Below are 21,430 nucleotides of genomic sequence, written 5' to 3'. Positions count from 1 at the left end.
GGCATCATGTAATAATTTTCACTGTAATAACAACATAAGTAGGTGCGATAAGTTGGTTTGATACACATGAACACTGTTTAGGTAATCATTTATAGATTGAATAGCTTTCCGTGACAATAAAATGTTTTGCTCATTTATTGCTGACAACAAGGCAGCCATCTCACTAAGCAACGGTTATGAAAAGTATGGACTAACACCCTATTATTAGACCTTGATGTTTAAGAATATACACAAAATAAATAAACAGACAATAACCCCAGACTCAAAAAATTAGACTTCAGCAGTCTATACAATAGCCTATACGATGGTGTATGATTTATAGATAGACCCTCACTATAATATAATATAGACTGTGTAAACACACATCAAATAACTTTGTAACATCTTGTTTTATGAAGAAACAATGCTAGAATTACATGATGGTGTATCGTGTGTCAATCATCTCAGCCTGCTGTTCCTCGTCTGGCTAGTAGAGGGAGACAAAGCAAAGCACATTCTAATCATAGACTGGCAATTACGTAATGTGACCCTGATTAGTTTTTCCATAATGGATGCAAGGAATCAAATTGATGATGACATATGCCTCCCTCATGATGCGAACAGCTTTAATAAGAAAATATAGCACAGGTAATAACATCATCATCGTTATGAAGTAAAAAAAAAAAAATATCCCAGGCAGCTGTCTATTTTTGTCATAGAGGATGCTCGACGAGGATTTGAGCTTTTATTAATTTTTATTCAATGTGGAGAATAGGATAATAGCACAGTCTATGCAATGACCTAACTGTAGCCCTGCAATCTTGTTAACCGAGACTTGACATTGGGAGTTCATGAGGACAAACTAGTACAGTGTTTACGGTAGAGCAAGACAACTGTGGCAAGCCATTTGAACATGTATTCCTTAGCGTATCTATTTAGTTTCTTACATTTTAAATCCATGGTTTGATTGAATAGCAAACCTCCACTTGCATTGATTGTTCATTCAATATACCTATGAAAGTGAAATTCACACATACAATCATAAAATCTCCTAGACATCATAGAGATTCAACATAGAGGAATGAAGACTATACTGCTTTTTTCCAATCAATATTTAATAAATAAGAATCCTAATAGTATCTATTACACTTTTACTATTTATTTGTTATATTCTAGTACATAATTATTAGTATCTAAGAATAACAATAACTATGTAGGATTCGATATATGGAATTTACTTGTTTGTAAATGACTGCTAACAATAAGTTAATGAATAAGTTGTGACTAATTCAGTATTTGTCAATACTTGAAATACTAGAATGTAATCAGTAGTACTAGTAATGAATAGTTAGTGACACTGAAAAAGATTATTGCACAACTGGATTATTTACAAATCAAATAGAAATATCATCACATATATCACTGTAAAAAAATTCCATCTATTTCAATTTAAAAACTTAAGTTCAGTTTCTGCCTTCAATTTTTAAGTATAATCAACTTCGAGTTAATAAATTCAATAAATCGAGTTAACTCTTGTAGAACTTGTAAAAAGTCGAAATTGCTAAATTATTTTGATGAGTTAGAGTACTATGTAAAAACATAAGTTGTGGCTTATGACTCATGACTGGCTCATGATTAATCATATCATTTTTACGGTTATTTTTAAACAACTATTTGTTTTATGAGGAATAATGCTCAAACTGCTTGCCATAAGCAAGCGGCCTCTAAATGCCCCACATAGGGGTATGCCACAAAAGCACGTAAATAGGCGGCGGATGATACTGGGTTCAACCGAGTGCATTGGTTTCTCCAAAGTCTGATGCATTCAGAGAGTGCTTGTTTTGCGCGAGATGCGAAGAGTAATGACACGTTCTGCCTTTATTCTTCGTGCGAGCTCCAGTTTGTACCTTTTTCCCAAATCAGTGGTGAAATCCACGGAATGTTCCATTAACAGGAACAGCTGAGGATCATGCCGCACCGAATATGGGAGAGATGTGAAGAATTACAAGGAGAAATGTCAGCGATTGCGATGCTCACAAATTAACAATCAGGTAACGCACGCGCCTGCGTCTTCGTGTTGATGGCGTGGATTTCCGTGGGTTTTCACGCTCTTGAATGCATCGCACATAGGTATCAGCGTGTTTTTATATCTTGTCCCCCTAAAGCCTTGAGCCCCTCCTTGTTTTGTTGCTGTAATGCTGTAATGTTTACATTGGATTGGAAGTGCACGGATGGATTGGACGCGGGTTTGCTTGTCTCGCGCTTGTCTCCGATGTGCGTGATTGTGTGCACGCGCAGCGCAGGTTTCACTAGAATCGGAATTATTTTCGCTATTTCCTCGTGAGTTAAAGATTAGGAAGGAATGTTACATTGCGGCGTTTTCTCTGCAGTGAAGCCGCACAAGAGAAAATGCTGCAAAAATGATTCTGACCAATGCGTGCTCATACGAATTAAACTCAAACATTAGCCTATTAAGAAAGAAATGGTGCACTTTGCCTTCCTAGTTCTTCTACAGTCTCATTAATGCATTGAATGGTGCATTTTCTAGATCAACTTAAGTCCATATTTTTGATGTCAGTTTGTGAACTTTAAAGTGCATTGAATAAACAAGATGTTACTCTGACCGCTTTGAGACGCTTGCATGTGATTCTGTCCGCCGGCTCGCCATTTGGCGCAAGGCTTATGTAACAGACTGGGCTGTGTCACACTGTCTCTGATGGAGGGACGGATGAGAACTGCTAGAGAGAAGAGAACACAGTTAGACTCCCCAACATAATGTTTTTTTCCCCTGCTTTTCATTTAGTGCACACAGTGATAATAACACTAATAATAAACATTGTGTTATTATTATTATTATAATACCATAATTTAAAACAATGCTTAAAATGTTTTGCAATGGTAATTTATATCTTCATCATAAATTAACTTATGTAATAAAGTCAAAAAAAGCTACTTAAACCTGAAAACTGCTGAATGTAAAGAATTTCTATTCTACTCTGATTTTCTATAGGCTACTTTTCTTTTTATAATAATAATGGTGATAATAATAAAATCAGTGTTTATATTGTAAAATAATACTGCATTTTTAAAAGAAACGTTTAACACTTAGATTTTTGCCAGATAAATTAATATTTTATTATTTTTGCCGCATAAAGTATTGTATTAATATAAATGATAATGAAAATACAGGCCTAATATTGCATTTATTATGTTGCAGTGCTTAAGTGAAATATTCCAAACATTTCTATATGAATTCCATTTCAAATTTTTCTTGATTTTGTTATTAAGCATTATAAAACATGAACATAGCCTATATAGACGGTCAGTTTAAATTCAAGAACACATTTTAGAGAACCATGAGATGGTTCAACGAGTGGAGAAAAGGACTTCCACTTGCAATAATAGTTTGTTTGGTGATGTTTATTTGACATTATTTTTTTAAAGCATCCTTTTGATCCCTTGACATGCTGTTTGAACTGCTTTAAGATTATATGTAGGCCTACCTTGTGCATTGTACTGTTTTAAAGGAATGAATTAGATGCTGTCTCACTGAATTGTAATATACAACACAACTGTGTTGCATCACTGTTGTTTGATCACTGCAACAGATCCCTTGTGACAAACAACATCCCCTTTATCTGGGACTACCCATGCAACCTCAAACTGAATGTCAGTGGCATAATAAATCATCACCGATAACATGCACTGCCTGACATGCTTATGGTTAATGTTTTGACTTCTGCACAACACAAATCAACTGATTCCATCTGTCGGATTGCAAAAAAAAAAAAAAATTGGGTTTGTTTCTTGGTTTGTCAGCGATTTTGACTTATGGATCCTCCAAAATAACTTCAAAGTGAACCATTGTGAACAAAAAAACACTCCATGTTCACTTTATTTTCACTTTTGTTAAGTTAATACATTACGCCAGCAATATAGGTTATACTATAATATTAATCTATCATGAAATCGAATTATTCTCAATAATAATAATTCTAAATATTAAAATACAGTATTGAAGTTAGCTTTTTTCTCTTGAAAAACACAATGTGAATTGTACAATGGACTGCAGCTAAACTGGACCAAAAACTAGTGTCCTGTGTTTTTAATTCAATTAACTTTTTTGGACCACTTAAAGGGGTTTGAGTTTGTTTTTAGTAAAGAGGAAGTGTGAAAACACCCTTGGTATCAGGCTGGAGCAATTGGTTGGTATCAGGCTGGAGCAATTCGACCAAACAGCAGCATCTAAAAAGTGACTGGCTGTCTGTCTATTGCGTGGTAGATTTTAGAGGAAGAAGGCGTGACTATATACAAGCACAGTAGCAGCACACAACCACCACAACAATAACGTTACTGAACAGCACCCATGTCACAGATTATACCCACTTTGAATGTATCGGATGTAATAATAATAAAGGAAACAACAACTGCACGCTATCACAAGTTTGTTGGATATAAGTTAACGGATGTTAGGCTGCGGAAGAATATGTATTTTCTCTTTCTATGCTGAAGCTCAACGTCTGTTCAACAACAAGATCAAGCTCGTGGACGTGAACTAGGAAACGGGCGATACCTCTTTTTAACCATGACTGTTTGCTAGTGTACCTGGGCGATTTGTTTTGGATTAGTCTGCAAATTCATCAAACAAGACAAACTGCATCGTTTTAGTCGCCAACAAGCAGCGCGTGGACGAGTCGGAAACTCGCGCGCCATTGAAAACAAGTAAGCTCGGTTGGTGTGATCATACTTTGGTTATTGGACACAGAGCTGTCACGTATCAGCTAAAATAAAACCGAAAACACTCTTTATATTCAAACATTGCAGACTGTCTATATGTGGCGTTCAAGCCAAACCATGTTTCTTTTGTCAGGGGTGCATCCCTGCATTTCCTGTTTAGGGCTTCATCTGCTCGGGCTATATGCTAGTGATAGCATTCAGGGCTTGGGAAGCGCATGAGATTGATTTAATTAATTTAATGTAATGCACAAACTCCGTGTAATGTTGAGAACATGTTTTAAAAGCACGAGGGCAACTGCGGATGTTTGCACGAGCTCCGCGCGCGCCTGTAAAACTTCGGCCTTGCGACTCTTTGTGCTATTGTTGATCTACTGCTGGGCCCCGGTGACAATTTTATTTGTTTTATTTATAGGAAATGTGCACCGTCCTTATGCGAAGCACGGACCATGTTTTATATCATATCCACTAAGCCCATTCAAATGATTATTTTTGTTAAAGCGAGGCACGCGAGGTTTGGTGGCGCTCCTTTGTTATTGCTTTGTCTGTGTGGGAGCACATGGCCATCCACGCTTTTGTTGTTGAAGTTACAGCTCCCCCTCTTTGTGGCAAATCAGCCCCGTCTTTCCATTAAACACTGTTTGTAAATATTTGCTGTTACTTGTTTTCTTATTTTACACATGGCATTGAACATTTAAATGTCATAGTGTGATGAGAAGTTTTGCTTGTGTGAATCATGCACACTTCACTGATTTTGTTAAGAGAAAAGTAATACAAATGTATATAAATAATATTTGAATTATTACTTCTGATGCCTTTCAGTGAGGTGTGATGTCTACTTGCCTGAAAAGGCTGGTTTTATATCATTTCTGCTCCCACCGTCTTCTAGTTTACTTCAAAGATTACACATAACGAAATCCATAAAAAAAAAATACAATACAGCTTTTTGAGGCAAATATAAGCATATTTTAATTCAATTAGTATTTCACTGTTGTTGGTTTCAAATGGAAAATGACCTATTTATTTTTTTAAACTATTCATGCTGTTTTGCTTTGAGAACACATAGGCTATGTTCTGGTCTTCACATTTTAAGTCCAGGGTCATTTTTTTAAAGGAATAATTAACCCAAAAATAGTGGTTAGCTTGTATTCTGTTTTCTTATATATTTAAGGAGACATTTTGAAGAATGTAAATGCTTCTGTTTTCCATACAACAGATGTTTATTGACCACAGCTGACTACAATAGACTGAAAATAATTTTGACTGAAAAAGTTCTCAAATGTCATTCGTTTTCTTGTGATTCAGGCTAGAACAAAAGGATCTGTGAACAAAATATAAATGCAACATCATGCAAATGGGACTTAAACTGGGTTCCCTGCATGCTAAACAATAAGTGTATCACAAGACTAATTTGCCTCATGTTTTGAAAGGCATGTTATTACAGCACCTCTCTTCTCAGTCTGTCAGTAACGCTCTGGGGTGAGCTTCAGCTTCCCAAAAGCATTGTTAGCCAACTATGGTCACAAGTTCCGTCGTTATCAGCATATTTCAACGAGTGTGTTTCCCGAAACCATAGTTCCAACGAACATTCGCAAATAGCATTGCAAAGTTGTGTGGTTGGAACCGCAGCTTTTAGAAGCATCGTTTCTTGTTTGCATGACTTAATCCTTATCTTGAGCAAAATAAACAAGCTGACATTCAGGACAATTTATATCTTTCATTTTGAATATATGCAAATTTCATTTACATCTTTTAGTTTGTCAACAGATTTAAAGCACCGTTTTTGAAGAGACAAAAGACAAAGAGATGTGTGTACGTGCTGTAGTACAAGAAGGAGCCTATGATTGAATCTGGAAATTAAGCAAAATAACTAAGAAAAAATTGAATTAGTAATTTATAGTGCAATTGGCTCACAAAAAACACTAATACTAGCCTGCGAAAAAAAAACCTATCAAGCTTACTAAAGGAAACAGTAAAAACAATAAGAACAAAGAAACTATTTACAAGCATAAGGACAAAACTACAATAAAACAAATGAACAAATTTTCAAGCACTAAATAAGGAATGCTACATAAATTGTATAAACTAATAAAATAAAGTGCATAGTCTTTACTGTGTGAATTGAATATAGCCAACATGTATTCTTATTAAAGTTACAAAAGCGACTCAGTCAGGAGGAGTGAGTGATATTCTCTTTGTCTTTTGTTGTTTTATTAACATTAATGATGACAGCAGGTTTATTAGGCTGCTGTCATTTTAAGACGCACCTCTGTTCACTTCTGTTTTTATGAAGCCCCTCCTTCCGAAAAGCACAATATGTGCTCTGATCAGTTGGCTGGACCAGTGTGTTGTGATTGGTCAACCGCTTCGAGCATATTTTAGAAATGTCGCACCACCATTACTATAACCATAAGTTTCGACATGCTACTAAAGCAACTCAATCAGGCCTCGCCCCTTATTTGCTTATACCTTGGGCGGGAATTATTTAAATGAGGGATATCGAGGTTGGAGTGGACTTTAGTTGGAGTGCTTCATAACTTTGCTGACCATAATAGATCATCTTTAATTAACTTCAGTTAAAATGCACAATAAATGACAACAAAAGATTTTTCTGTACATCATTATTCAATTCACAAAACCAATATTTCTTGTGTTTCAAACAGAGTTCCGACAATCTGAAGCTGTTAGACACAAGTGCCTCTTGCACTACTGGTTCCCCACCCCAGGCAGGTGTGACTCGTTCGTACAACGTCACAAATGCGACCATGGGAAGTAGCAGTGAGTAGGCGGCCATCAACAGCCCCCTTAAACCAGAGGAGGGTCGTCGGGGAGCCTTGCATCACCCCTCTGCACCTCAGGAGAAGGTGGGTCAGCCGTGTCATAGAGTTTGATGAAATTAGCATTCGAGCTGTACATTTTATATAAAAAAAAAAAAAAACATCTGCAGAGTGACTACTTACGTTATGTGTACGTTCATGTCCTAGTCCTCCAGTACGACGTCAGTGGGGGCAGCGAGATAGACCTGCTGTGCACACTTCCCTACATCAGGATGAGAACTTCCTCCACCCTGTCTTCTCCCAGCATCAGCAGATTTCTTTAGATGAGTCCAGGCAATATAGCCACACCAGTGCACCTCCACGCATGCTGCATACTGCCACACAGCCCCCCCAACAGAACTCCATCATGGTGGATCTTCACGAACAGGTATTAGTTCAAACGACAGTTATTCATTTAGACCATGGGTCCCACACTCACATTTTTTGGAAGCCGCTATCCAGGTGTTGTTCTCCATTAGAATAAAGTAGTAGTGATTACTCTCGAAAATTATTTGAATGAATGTTTCAACGACTCAAATATAAAGACTTATTTCTTTACTGGTGGAATCAGTGTTTTTGAACAAATTGCTTGAATGAATGTTTCAATGACAAAAACATTTTTAAGTCACTTGTCGCCATTGATACAATCAATTGACACAATCTTTATTTGAAACATCAGGTTATGTTCAAAAGTGATTTACACTATTATTTGTCATTTATTTTATTGAGGAGGAACAACCCCTTGAGATGAACCATCTCGTTTTCGAGGGGGTCCTCGAATCTAGATACAAAAACTGACCTTACAACACGTGTCAAATATGACATAAAAAACAAAACAAAACAAAAAGCAAATACACAATAAGAAAAAAACAACATACTTTACAGAAATGGTAAATACAGAAATATATAAACAAAACCAATACAAACAAGACATTCACTCATCCAAGACTCTCTAAAGGTGACGCACTCATCCCTAAACAAAGTAAACACATATAATATGTACCAAAACACACATCTAGACACAAATAAACTCATATACAGACAAAAATGTATGTACCATGCCAAAAATAGGTTACAATGACTCCAGTAAAAAAAAAAAAAAAGCAATTACATATATTCAGAAGATGTTGAGCTAGGTGATTCTTAAATATCGAAAAAGAAGTTAAAGAGCGAATTGAAATTGGAAGGTTATTCCATTCGTATGGTGCTTTATATTGAAATGCATATCTTCCTATTTCTTTATTGATCTGAGGAATGAAAAAATAAATTTGGTTATTATGACGCAAGTTATGAGATGACCTAAATGGAATTAAATACTGTTTTAAATAAGCAGGGTAATCCATATAAATACATTTAAAAATAAATTGTAACCAATGAAAACGCCTTCTATCTGGTGGGGTCAGCCAGGACAGTTGATGGTACATTTCACAATGGTGTGTTCTGATCGCTACAGCAGACATCAGTGTTTACATCTTTACAACTATACACTTTTATCCCAGTACTTCTGTGATAATGTGAATGTTTGTAACACAAAAATAATGATACTGTGTGGTTAAAAAGACTGTGAAGCTGTTTCATACCTATACATGACAACTGCTCTTTCTGGGTCAGCGGCAGGATCAATGCAGATTTGAATGTTCACTGTGACCGTACTTGTCAAAGGTTTAATGATAAAAAGGACAGAGATGAATCATTGTCATTTAGGAATAAAATCTTGTGGGTGTTTGAATCGAGATTGCGATCTTTTAACGATTAATCGTGCAGCTCTATTCCCTATATAACACGCTATTTGATGTTCACTATATAGGGAATTGAGTGAGTGACTTTGGGACACTGCAGTCAGTGCATAAACACACTTTATTTTTGCTATTTAGGCTACAATTGGCCGTTTATTTGCTTTTCAGGCCTTTAAATATAAAAATAAATAAATGTGAAAAAAGTATTAATAAATACCAACTTAAATGTATAAAAGTGTAAAAACAAATACATATTTGGCAGCTTAATAATCCTTAAGAGAACTATGGGAGAGCGTTGGATGCTAAACCAAAATTCATAGAATGAAAACTCCTATTCATAGATAAACTGGAAGTTTGAGATCCTTAATATAGACATTATCCCTCGGTTTCACAGACAAGGCTTAAGCCTAGTTCCAGACTAAAATGCATGCTTGAGTTAAAAAATATGTCAGTGCCATTGTTTTGTTTCAAGATTCACACCAGTAATGTTTAAGGCACGTTTATAAAATCACCTATCTACTATCCTAATTGAACTAAGGTCTAATCCTGGCTTAATCCAAGCCTTGTCTGTGAAAGTGTATTTACTCTGATCAGATTGCTGTGATATTGCTGATATCAGATGATTGCTGTGATAATGAAAATCAGAGATCGTGGTTGTTTTTTAACAAGTAACCTGAACTTTTTGTGTTGTCCTTCCAAGATGCATCAAGGATCAGTTCCGATATCTTACACAGTTACCACGGTGACGACCCACGGTTTTCCCATCCACACCGGGCAACCTATCCCAGCCTGCAATGCTCAGCAGCTCCCAGCATGCTCGGTAATGTTCAGCGGACAGCTCTCTCTGCTCTGCTGCCTTCCTCCTCCAGTGAGTTTGAAAAGGAAGAGCTGGAATGTCAGTGAAGTTTGTGTAGAGCACACCTAACATGTCCCATCGCTCCAGCTTTACTTTAGCCGATGTATGTGTGTCCCAGGCAGCCATTATGCCCACCTGTCCTGCTAGCCAAAGATGTTCGATTATGAGTGTTGTTCTGTACGTCCCACTCATGCTTACACATTAGACATTGATATAAATCTACATTGCACGTTTTGATTTTCCTGTAGGCTTTTCCTGTGTCTCTAGAATGATTAATGACCTTTTTATGATGCAACTTTCAAGGGACAATGTGCAACCCCCTTAGTTTTTGTTTGCATTGTCACTGCAAATGTCTTTGGGGTATTTGATCTTTAATGACAAAGGTGTTCTTTCTGCTAATTTTACCATCTTCTTAAGTCATTGCATTTGTGTCAACATACCCACCTCTGTACTACTTTTTATGTGGCTATAGTGATGTACAGTTGAAAGTCTCTTATATTGTGCCGAGGACAATTGTTTTTCAGTCCTCTTTACTGAAATGCTTAATGAAATTATATAAACTAAGGCTTATATATTATTTTCTAAGTTTTCCCCGTCATTAACCCTAATCCTTTTGAAATGGTTTAGCGGATTTCTAAATAGTACAGAGTAGGGAAAGTGTTAGATATGCTTTAGTCCAGAGTATGTTAGCATGTTGAATACAGCAATGCGGTATTCAATTGCCCATCCTCACTTTCTTCACGAGTGTATCTATGGTGTGAGTGACCCTTTTGTTGTCTGGTGTCTCTCTGTCTGTCTGTCTGCAGCTCATTCAGGCCTGCACCATGCAGCACCTGCCAGTGTCCTATCAGGCATTTCCACCAATGATCTCCAGTGAGCATTTTATCCTTCACCCTAGTCCGCCAGTGCCGCCTCACCAGCCTCCTCATCTGCCTCCACTCAACCAGTTTGTTCCCATACAGCCCCAGCACCCGCGCATGGTGAGTGCAGACCACAACATCTATGAATGCTACTAAATGAAAGAGAACTATTATTATTGTCCTTTTAAAGTAACACTATGTAGTTTTTCAACTTTCATAATATATTTCCAAGACCCTTGTGATGGTACATCGACTTAAAATAGGTTAAATGACACGCCTGCCATAGCCTGACGTGGTCTGTATCGCTTTTACTTGCACTATGTAACTTCGAGTTTCGGGTAGTAACCCGAGCACAAAAAGAACTACAAAACTCGACTGCTTTACGGCATACGTCACTTCCCCCACCACTTCCTCAAATTGTCTGTGGCCTGGGAGTCTCCCGTATATTGATATAGTCTCCCTGATGCCCGCAAATTAGTTCAAATCTCCCGGAATCTAGAGCGCGCATGCGAGACAGAACATACTGCGCGCATAACAATACATAGCGCGAGCACGGCAGAGAGGGAGAGAGCGAGAGACCTTGCGAGTGTGCCTCACGAAAGCTAGTCAACCCGTGACAATCCAGTCACCAAGATATGCCTCCCTGAAATGACTTCTTGCAGGTTGGGATGTCTGCCATTGTTGATTCCAAAGCCGGTGCTGGATAAACAGCGAGCGTGCGACCGTAGGCTGCAGAAGGCTAAATTATTTACGACAGCAGTAATGGACAATTCTGCTTCCAACCTGCAGGGCGACCGCTGAGGAAAAGTTACTTGGTGTTGCTTTAATGCAAATTAAAGTGTAAGAAGTTTATATATAATATTCTTAAAATAGCAGTGTAATTTTAACACATTATTATTAAGAAAGGTATTTTTTGATTGCTGTTATCTTGGACAGCAGGGTGGCCGTTGGCTGATATAAAGCTATATGTAATAGTTATATAGTATGTGATAGATGTAATGATAGTAAATAATAACACCTGCAGGACAAGTTAGGGCTGCACGATATTTGAAAAAAAGTGCAATATTTAGTTTTTCTGCAATATGAAAACAATTTCACCAGATTTGAATAGCTGTATTTGTAAAGAAAGAAAAATTCTAGGATGATTGGGGTGATTTTGTAGGGTAGTGCATCTGCATAGAAAACAATAAACAAATTACAAGTATAGATAATTAGAACAAATATACAAATGAAATAAGCAGTGCTTTGTTTTTCAGTGTTTTGTAGGCCTAAATCTAACAGTATTCAGGGACAGAAATTGAATAATCAAATGTAAAATGTTGTCTTCGCTGTATAAATTTAATTTAATTCATTAATAAAATTTATATTTTTTAAAGCTACAAAAGTGATTTTCTCTTTTGTTTGATTTACATTAGTGACACAAATATCTGCGGGCATATTAGGCTGCTGTCACCTTAAGACGAATGCACAGATCCAATATAATGATACACATTCGTTTTCTTTCTCAATTGTTTACAACATAACCGATTGTGTTTACGAGGATACTCTCCGAGACAGGCATTTTGACTTAATTTTGCGTTCATTTGTCCGTTCAAGCTCAAAAAGGAGAGAAATAGAACTGAAATTTTGTGCATTTCAAATAAGTTACATTGACAACATGACCAAAATCTTCATGGTGCGAATAATTTTATATTACTGTAGCTGTAAATGTAGTAATGGAGTTATATTTTCTGGTAATTCAACACTAAATGTTTTGTTACATATTTATGGAGTAGTAGTAGTGCTATTTTGTATATAAAAATGCAATTAATTTAATTTGATGAGTTTCCTTCTTGATAAATACAAACTAAAAGATACACTTACTTTTAATGAGCTTATTTTTAATCTGCCTTTAATGCAAAAACATATTTACATTGTTACACCTGAGAGTTACATCAAAACATACAGTTACAGTTAAAAACATAACTCAAAACTGTAAATGTGATTATAAATGGGATTGGATGAGCCATGTTTGAAGGTTGCCATGTTGTTCCCAATGTTGAGCATACACACTGTAATCTAGTGTGTGATGTGATTACTGTTACAGTGTAATTAGTAAAACAAACCCATCACAATCTAGAGACAACAGTTAGTCATTGGTAACAGATAAGCCAATGGATTGTACCCTTTAATAAATGATATAAAAACAATGCTGAATGTTGGTGTGACAAAATGTATCCTTTGTAAAATAGCATATAGTTTTATGGTATTAATTGTCATAATCTTATGCTACAGGTATGTTTTTTTTCTTTCTTTCTGGTTGTGCAATGTCTTTTACATGTGTGTATTCAGCCTCTGCAGAGGGTGGAGAATGAAGTGGATCTGCGAGGAGACCAGCATCCGTTAGGAACATTCTCTTATCCTCCAGCCCACCATCCACCAGCAATGACCCCCTCCGTCCCCCTTCAGTACCTCCCCCAGGAGCCTCTCCATCAAGAGCTACCCTACGGAGTGGTGAGATGTCTTTGCTTCTGTATGTCAACAAAGCATAAATCGCAGTAAACAAGTCAAAAATGAAATACTGATTTAAATGAGGAGCATTTGCATAAACGACACTTATTGTGATGACATTATGCAAAATGTCTGTGGATTAGGGCTGTGGATTTAATGCATTAATTTAATTAATTAGTCATGAAAAAAAAAAAAACGCAGACCTACGTAGTCATCTGACATTTCATACAGTTGATTGGTGACGGACATGAAGCAGGGCAACAACTCACTGTGATGGAGCCTATAGAATGGAGTTAGAATGTCACTAAAATTCAAGATATTGGGTTTTTGTCTCATATTTATATCATATGATATAGTAGAAATGCTGCCAAAGTAGCTTTGGATAAAGTTGGTTGGTAAATGAAAAATACTGATTTAAATGGTTTTCCTCATGTCTCCATTTCCTCAGCCATATCCGCACATGCTGCCGAGGCGTATAACTGGACAGAGGTACCGATTACAGCAGCCTCTGCCTCCCCCGCCTCCTCCACCGCCCTACTACCCCGGCTTCTTACCATACTTCCTGTGAGGGTCTTCTACTGTTTATAATACAAATCAAACACATTTTGCCATATTAATTGTTTCATATTCTAATAATGGACATTGTAAGCTTATAATCAGTGTTGGGGAAAGTTAATTGTAAAAGTAAGGCCTTACAATAATTTAGTCTGTTCCCTCACACACAAGAGTGTGCATGTCTCTAAGTTATAGAGGAGAGTGAAGGGTTGGTCAAAATCCCTTGCCTCTTCAAATACATCTATAATCATATATCCTTTTGAATGGTTATATACTTCCTTTATAAAAATCAATAATCAAATATATTCATTCTTCATATCTGGTTCTGGGTCTTTGACTGTATACCCCTTACAGTTAAGGTGAAGAGAGAATTTTAATTCAGGTTTGTTTTTTTGTTTAGTTATATTTTATTGGATAAGACAGTCAAGGAGAGACAGGAGGAGAGAGGGTCACATGATTGGGAAAGGAACACTAGCCGGGACTCGAAATTCGGGTCGCTGCCCACAAGACTATGGCTCCGACTAGTTTAAAAAAAATGTTTGAGCAAGTTAATTAAACTGCAAAGTAATTTACATTTCTTTCTTTTTAAAACGTAACTTGAATGTTAATGTGTACATTTATTAAGGAACGAGTTACTTTACATGTTATATCAAAAAAGTAATCTGATTACCTAATGCACGTTTCTTGTAATGTGTTACTCTCAATGCTGCTTATAATTATATGAAGCCTTTGTGATATTTCTTTGCTAGAGTGAAAGAAAAGCCATTGAGTTTATGCTAATGATTTGTGATGCTAATGTGTTTGTGACCTGAAACAGCTCGATGCTACCTGTGCCTCAAACTGCTGTGGGTCCTGCTATCAGTCTGGACTTGGATGTAGATGATGTGGAGATGGAAAACTATGAGGTAAATGAGAATCCTCACATGCCCCAACCACTGATGGTTTTTATGTTAGGCCTAGTGAACTGCCTCGCTGTCTACTGATTGTATAAGCAGCTGGCTAACTTCTAATAGTTTATACATACTCATTTGCAACGATCAAGCAACTTTTTTCATTTTCAATAAGAGTGACTCTGTGGGCAATGTGCAGTGATGCGACAAAGTTGAGAAAAGGTTAACTTTTTTAGTTACGTTATAGAATTAAAGCTCATTTTGGAACAGAGATAACATCGTTATCTTATCACAGTTTGTGTGGAGAGTTTGAACACGTGTGATTTTTCTCTCAGGCGTTATTAAACCTTGCTGAGAGACTCGGAGAAGCGAAACCTCGAGGACTAACGAAAGCTGATATAGAGCAACTTCCGTCCTACAGGTTCAATTTAGAAAACCACCAATCTGAGCAAACTCTGTAAGTGTTTTCTGTTATATATGCCCTCTGTTATATAATCTTGAAGTTTTGATTGTGACCTGGTATTGATGTTCCTTTGACTTTTCTTACAGGTGTGTTGTATGCTTTAGTGATTTTGAGTCAAGGCAGCTACTTCGAGTATTACCCTGCAACCACGAATTTCATGCAAAATGTGTAGACAAGTGGTTAAAGGTAAGAAGACCATCTTAATGCACAATACCTGCATTCACTAACAGCAAAGCGCTAAGACGATGTAAATAGTAATGGTCAACGAATATAGGTTTTTAAGTGGCTGATGGCTTGTAAATTGCTTATGTACACAACCGGTCAGATGTTTGGGGTTAGTGTTATTTTTGTCTCACCAAGGCTGCATTTATTTGATCAGAAATATGGTAATAATATTAATTCAATTCAATTCAATTCAAATTTATTTGTATAGCGCTTTTCACAATACATATTGTTTCAAAGCAGCTTTACAGAAAGTGCGTAAAGCTGTAATAATATTATTACAATTTAAAACTGTTTCAATTGTTAAAACTGTTTTAACATATTTAAAAATGTATTCCTGTGATGGCAAAGCTGTCTTTAGTGTCACATGATCCTTCAGAATCATGCTGTTTTGGTGCTCGGGTAACATTTATTATTGCTATCAATCTGAGAACAGTTGTGCTGTTTAATATTTTATTCAAACCAGGATCCCTTGATTTAAAGAGCATTCAAAAGTTCAAAGTCTTAACGCTCACTTTTGATCAATTTAATGCATCCTTGCTGAATATGAAATTGAAATGAATTATTTTTTTCCCTACTGGCCCCAAACTTTTAAATGGTAGAAAATATTTATAATTTTTAAATCAATATCTACTCATATTTAGTAAATGTTGATTTAAGCAGGCACAGTTATTAGCTGATGCATAGATCAGGTAATGGTGTATAGAAACATCACTGGCTTGTAGAAATTAATCCGTAACATGTCTTGCAGACCAATCGCACCTGTCCAATCTGTCGAGCCGACGCGTCTGAGGTTCACCGCGATGTGGAATGAGTTCAGGTTTTTGTCCTTCACTGGAAAGCAGCACAAATCCTTGAGTGTGTTCTGTGAGTGGGGACACCTGATCTCCAGCCAAACGCAAATCTACCCCCCACCCCGCTCCCAACCCCACCTCTACAATAAGCAATCTTGGAATTTGTAAGGAACCTGTTTGACCTCTGCTGTGCGTCATTGTGTGAGTTTCATGAAAGCTACTGCCGCCTATAGCAACTTCGGAGTTCTGGAATTGTGACCTTTTTTTTTTTTGGTTCTTTTTCATCTTTCTTTTTCATTTCCCTGCCCTTGTTTTTCGCAGATTCCAAAGATAACCTGTAATACGTGTTGTGTTGGCATATTTGTTTACACAATTGAATATTCTCTAGTTGTTTGATCACAGTGCTTTAGTATCGTTAGGGACTGCGGGAGCGGGCTAAGATGATGGCGGGGGTCTTTGGTTTTTCTGTGCAATCAGACGAGTCGGTAAGACGCGGCCGCTCCGCCGGTGAACGACCATCATAGATGCATGTCTCTACAAGTGATGATGGGATGAGGGACTTGTTAATAATCCATGTTTTGCAATAATGTATTGATCATTTGAATATCTTAATCCCGATTCTCTTTTATCTGCGAATGCTGTTGTGAAGGTGTGACTTTCAGTGGTTCAAAGTTCCAAGGCCTGAGGTTAAAGAGGGAAACGTAGACAAAAAGGACTGAGAAACGACGGGCGTGAATCCATCGGGAAAACTCCCGCTGGGATTTCACCAGGGTCGTAGAGACATTGAGGAAGCTGTGGGGTTTTGGCTTTTGCTGTTTGCTGGCAAGGCCAATCTGACTGGCCCATGGGAACACAGGGACGAGGACAGCACACTGCCTCTGCCAGCTCCCACCTGGCTGCACTGCACAACCCACATCCATTCTGGACTTGCCCTCTTCATCCCGCTGCCTCTCACTCAGCTGTGTAACTCTTTCTCGGCTAGATCCAGGAGAACATCTCACGGGCCACGCGCGGACTGTTCTTTTAGACTAGCAATATTTGAATCGACGAGATCCACCGCATTTCAACCACAAGAGGAACGTCGGACGAAGGCCATGGGAAGGTCGCATTTGCCTTTACAGAATGACTTTTTGGGAAAGGGTGGAAGACTTTGCGGAAAGCAATACGTGCAATGAGTGCGAGAGGTGAACGCAACGCTTTGACCTGATTTTGGAGGACTAGGTCTTTTGTTTTTCCTCATTCGTGAGCCAAATAATCAATATACTCTCTGCCTTCTCAAGACCTTGACAAGCACAAACCTGTTACTAATCTTCAGTTCCTCTTTTAATAGTATACGTTTTTTTTTTTTAAAGTGGTGTTATTTATTTCTTCTCTCGAGAGCGTTTTTGAAGGATTCGGTTGGAATACTAAAGCATCTTTAGCGCGTTTTAGTTTGCCTCCCGTTGTCAGGTCTCAGGCCATGTTCACAGTGTCAAGTGATGTGAAAGAAAAAAAAAACATTGTATGCATAGCCTTGGTGTGAAAGGTTGCAAATTATCGTCTTGTTTTTAAGACAAAAGAATGTTGAAACCCTCTGTATTTCTAGCTACGCCCTCTCCTGTGTGCCAGTTGACTGTAGTCGTTCCACGAAGATCCCAGGCAGGATTCGAAACGGCAGAGACGGAGCGTTAGGGTCGTTTAAAGAAAAAAAAAAGATGCACTGTAAAACGCTCAACTTGTGGTTCACTCGATTCCAAAAACAAACCTGAACGTTGTTCGGGCGAAAACTATGAACTATTTGGGTATTCTTTTTTTTCCCTAAGTACTTTAATTGTAGGACTTTTAAATATATATATATATATATATATATATATATATATATTCCTGAGTCGTTTGTCCACTGAATAGTCATTGTAACTCAATAGACACACTGGCTTTCTCGGGTAAAGGGACTCTCTCATGAGAATGTGAGTATCTTGCGTTTGCGTGCCAGGTTTTAAAAAAAAAAAGCCATTGTCATGAATTTAATCCACACTTTTGATAATTAATCTATGTATACATATCTGTTCACTGGCATATATTTTGAGTATAACAAAAAAAACAAAAAAAAATATCACTCAGGGCCTCTCTGTAATTGAAAAATATAGGAAAACAGTCCATTTCAAATTGGATTGATGCCATGGAGATATATTTGGGTATTCTGGGTTGTTTTCCTCAGGCCATGCATATTTTAAGTGTAATCAACTGAACTAATATTCCTTTTTTAAATAGTGGTGAATATTATTCCATTATAAGACTGGCATGCAAAGAAAAAAAAAAGATGAAGTGACATGTTGTATCGAGTGAGAATAGGCTTTTCGTCACTGCAGCCGATCATTAGCGTATGTTACTCGAACCTGTTTTCCAGCCGTTACGTTTTTCCGTGTTCTTGTACTTGAACCACACATAAAGGTTGTAATCCCGTTGAAAAAGGTGCCACGGTGCACACTGTTCTACCTAGACCACTTCCAAGACTATTCTTACAGTGTTTGCATGATTTAAGGATTAAAAAAAGAAGAAAACAAAAGACTAATAAAAAAATTAAATCTGTATTTTCAGTGAAAGATATCAGGGGTGGGCAAGTATTTAATTGTGCACAATATGCATGCATGTCTTACCAGGTCCCAACTGGTTTTTAGGTAGATCTAGTTGGCTTTGGGTTCTGGGTGTAGGGGACTTTCTGCTCAGCTGATAACTGCCATGCACTGTACTGCACACATTTGTAATAGAACCGAATGACTAAAAGATTTTATTGTGCTTGTACTTGCAAAAGAAGAAGAAGAAGAAAAAAAAAAATCAAAAATAATAATATAGGATGTTTAAAATAACAAAGTTAAGCTTGATGCCAATGGGAAGACTTTTTGAGATGGCTCCTCCTCACCACATTTGTGCTTCTATTGTTGCCTCAGTTACTGACACACTTGCCTGGAATCTAGATAATGGAAAGCCATATAGTAAAAAGGTGCTAGATATTCTATATTTAGGTGTAATGCTACATTCACATAAGAGAATGCAATAGTTTGTTATGGGTCTCTATTCATACAGCATGCAGTGCTATTAGTACCCTCACGGAGGTCAGCAACAGTTAATAACATTATCAACAAGGGTTTCAATTAAGAAAAAAAAAAAGAAAGAAAAACTATTTAGCTTTACTTGTATGTGCTGGTAGACAGTGACCTTTTTAAAGGATAATATTATTTTACCGCCCGAGTGATCCGATTTAATACATCTGCCTTAAATGGAAGTAGTAGGAGGTTTTGTGTGGGTTAAAACAACACAGCGCTATCACTCATTCACCAAAATGGTCAGAAATATATGTACCTGTTGTACGGTTCTCTCTACCTTGAGCATCTGTAACTGTTATGGTTTAAAAATAAGTTGTTGATATACACGCAAGCACTTTTGCTTGGGGTAACCGGCTGTGGGCTATTTCTATTTTATCCTTATTTAGATTTATAAAGGAATTTTTCACAATAACCAAGATTCCTGAAGAACCTCAGTGTTACCTGTACTGAATTACTAAAAAGAAAAAGAAAAAAGGAAAAAAACAACAACCTATGAGTTATGATGATAAATAGAATCTTGTAGTCTTTCTGTGATTCAACTAATAAATAATCTCACAGCTTGTGTGGTGGAAAATTGTGTTCCAATAAGCAGCTAAATACTTTAGGATTTGTGATTTGTTGATTGCTCCATAGACGCCACTGATTGTTTACCAATGATTTCTTGCTGTGGTGGGATAGTGGATTGTTTACTGTTCTATTCTCCTCCTGGCCTTTAGGGGTCAGTCATTGCCTGAACTCCAGACTACCCAGCCAACAACACGGCCAGGGGCATGTGTTCTGTGTTAGGAAGATATTTTGCTTTGGTACTTGCACATTTACAGTTACCTCATTTTTGCCATGTTTGTATTTGGAAGAAAAAAACAATAAAAAAAAAAAATGAAATAAAAAAGCTAATATATATATATAATTATATATATATTATATATAGGAAATGGTTCTTAATGCTATAATTTTTTTCATTCCATCATTGGAATCATTATTTGTAGCAATTAACATAACTAGTTATAGTGTATTATAAATACATCTGTATACTGATTGAAATTTTTAAGATTTGTACTTTTTTTAAATGAAAGTTGCTAGTTCTGCTTTACCGAGTAGTGCAATCATATTTTTTTTAATTGTGGCTGATTGGAGAGGGTTGTTCACTAATAAATGTGTGATGTATACTCATACTACACTGACTAAAGTAATCAATGCTTTAAACGTTTTGCACAAGACATATGTGTTGCAGTTTAGTTACTTGTCTGAGGGTTTCTGTCTCTCAAAACAGTTAAAAGGTGAATCTCATAAAGAATGCCCGGGTCATATTTGCCCATATAATCAAAAGGAATATGCATGAAGAACATTATTTGGTGCAATACAAAATATTTAGACCTAGGGAAGCACAATATATTGGCATTAAATCAGTGATGGGTCAATACCTGCTGAATCATTTGCTTTAGGCAGTGTGATTGTTTCCACCCATTTTTTTCTTTAATCTAGCATCGTCTAGGGGATTTAACCCTTTAATATAAGAGAGCATACCTTCAAGAGCAGCTGTCGGTGAATTTCTATGCACTGGTGAATAAATATGATTGTTCATTCTTGGAAAAATTACCTTTATTAAAGTTACTCCCACACACACACACACACTTTCTTGATTAATACTCAAGTAATGATTTAAATTGATTGGTTATGGCTCTATGCATTCTATTATCTAACCAGTACCCCATAGATCTCTCATTTATTATTATAATCACTATTTTGATTTATTCAAACAGTATATGTTTATCTATAGCAGATTTAAAAATCAACATTTATACAATAGTTTCATTATAATGTTGGTTATAAATAAAATTATAAAATGGTTTTAAAACAAATGGTAAAGTATAGATTCATAACAACTTATTGGTCATAACATGATAAAGAAAAAAAGATTATCATTTTGGCTAAAATATCAGTTCATCCTGATT

At 36.8% G+C, this 21,430-nt stretch overlaps 1 protein-coding gene across 4 annotated transcripts; it reads left to right on the top strand.

Annotated features, from left to right (window-relative positions):
• Window positions 1-1,724: 1,724 nt before the first annotated feature.
• rnf44 (ring finger protein 44) lies at window positions 1,725-18,915 on the top strand. Of its 4 annotated transcripts, none has more exons than XM_056262392.1 (11): window positions 1,725-2,030; window positions 7,377-7,577; window positions 7,698-7,917; window positions 9,966-10,133; window positions 10,928-11,101; window positions 13,313-13,474; window positions 13,920-14,035; window positions 14,844-14,931; window positions 15,252-15,373; window positions 15,466-15,565; window positions 16,353-18,915. In XM_056262392.1, the coding sequence occupies exons 2-11, from the start codon at window positions 7,471-7,473 to the stop codon at window positions 16,413-16,415; spliced, it is 1,320 nt and encodes a 439-aa protein (XP_056118367.1). In that variant the 5' UTR covers window positions 1,725-2,030; window positions 7,377-7,470; the 3' UTR covers window positions 16,416-18,915. The 4 variants fall into 4 exon arrangements, with proteins under 4 accessions (XP_056118367.1, XP_056118370.1, XP_056118368.1 ...); XM_056262395.1 differs by having other exon boundaries at window positions 1,726-2,030; window positions 9,966-10,085; XM_056262393.1 differs by lacking the exon at window positions 1,725-2,030 and adding an exon at window positions 4,326-4,701.
• The last annotated feature ends 2,515 nt before the right edge of the window (window positions 18,916-21,430 follow it).

The sequence above is a fragment of the Rhinichthys klamathensis genome, unplaced genomic scaffold (genome assembly GCF_029890125.1).
Source record: "Rhinichthys klamathensis goyatoka isolate OS25496 unplaced genomic scaffold, OSU_Roscu_1.1 h1tg000192l_1, whole genome shotgun sequence".
Taxonomy (NCBI): Eukaryota; Metazoa; Chordata; class Actinopteri; order Cypriniformes; family Leuciscidae; genus Rhinichthys; species Rhinichthys klamathensis.
The sequence above is the reverse complement of the archived record's forward strand: the minus strand, read 5'-3'. Positions and strand labels throughout refer to the sequence as shown.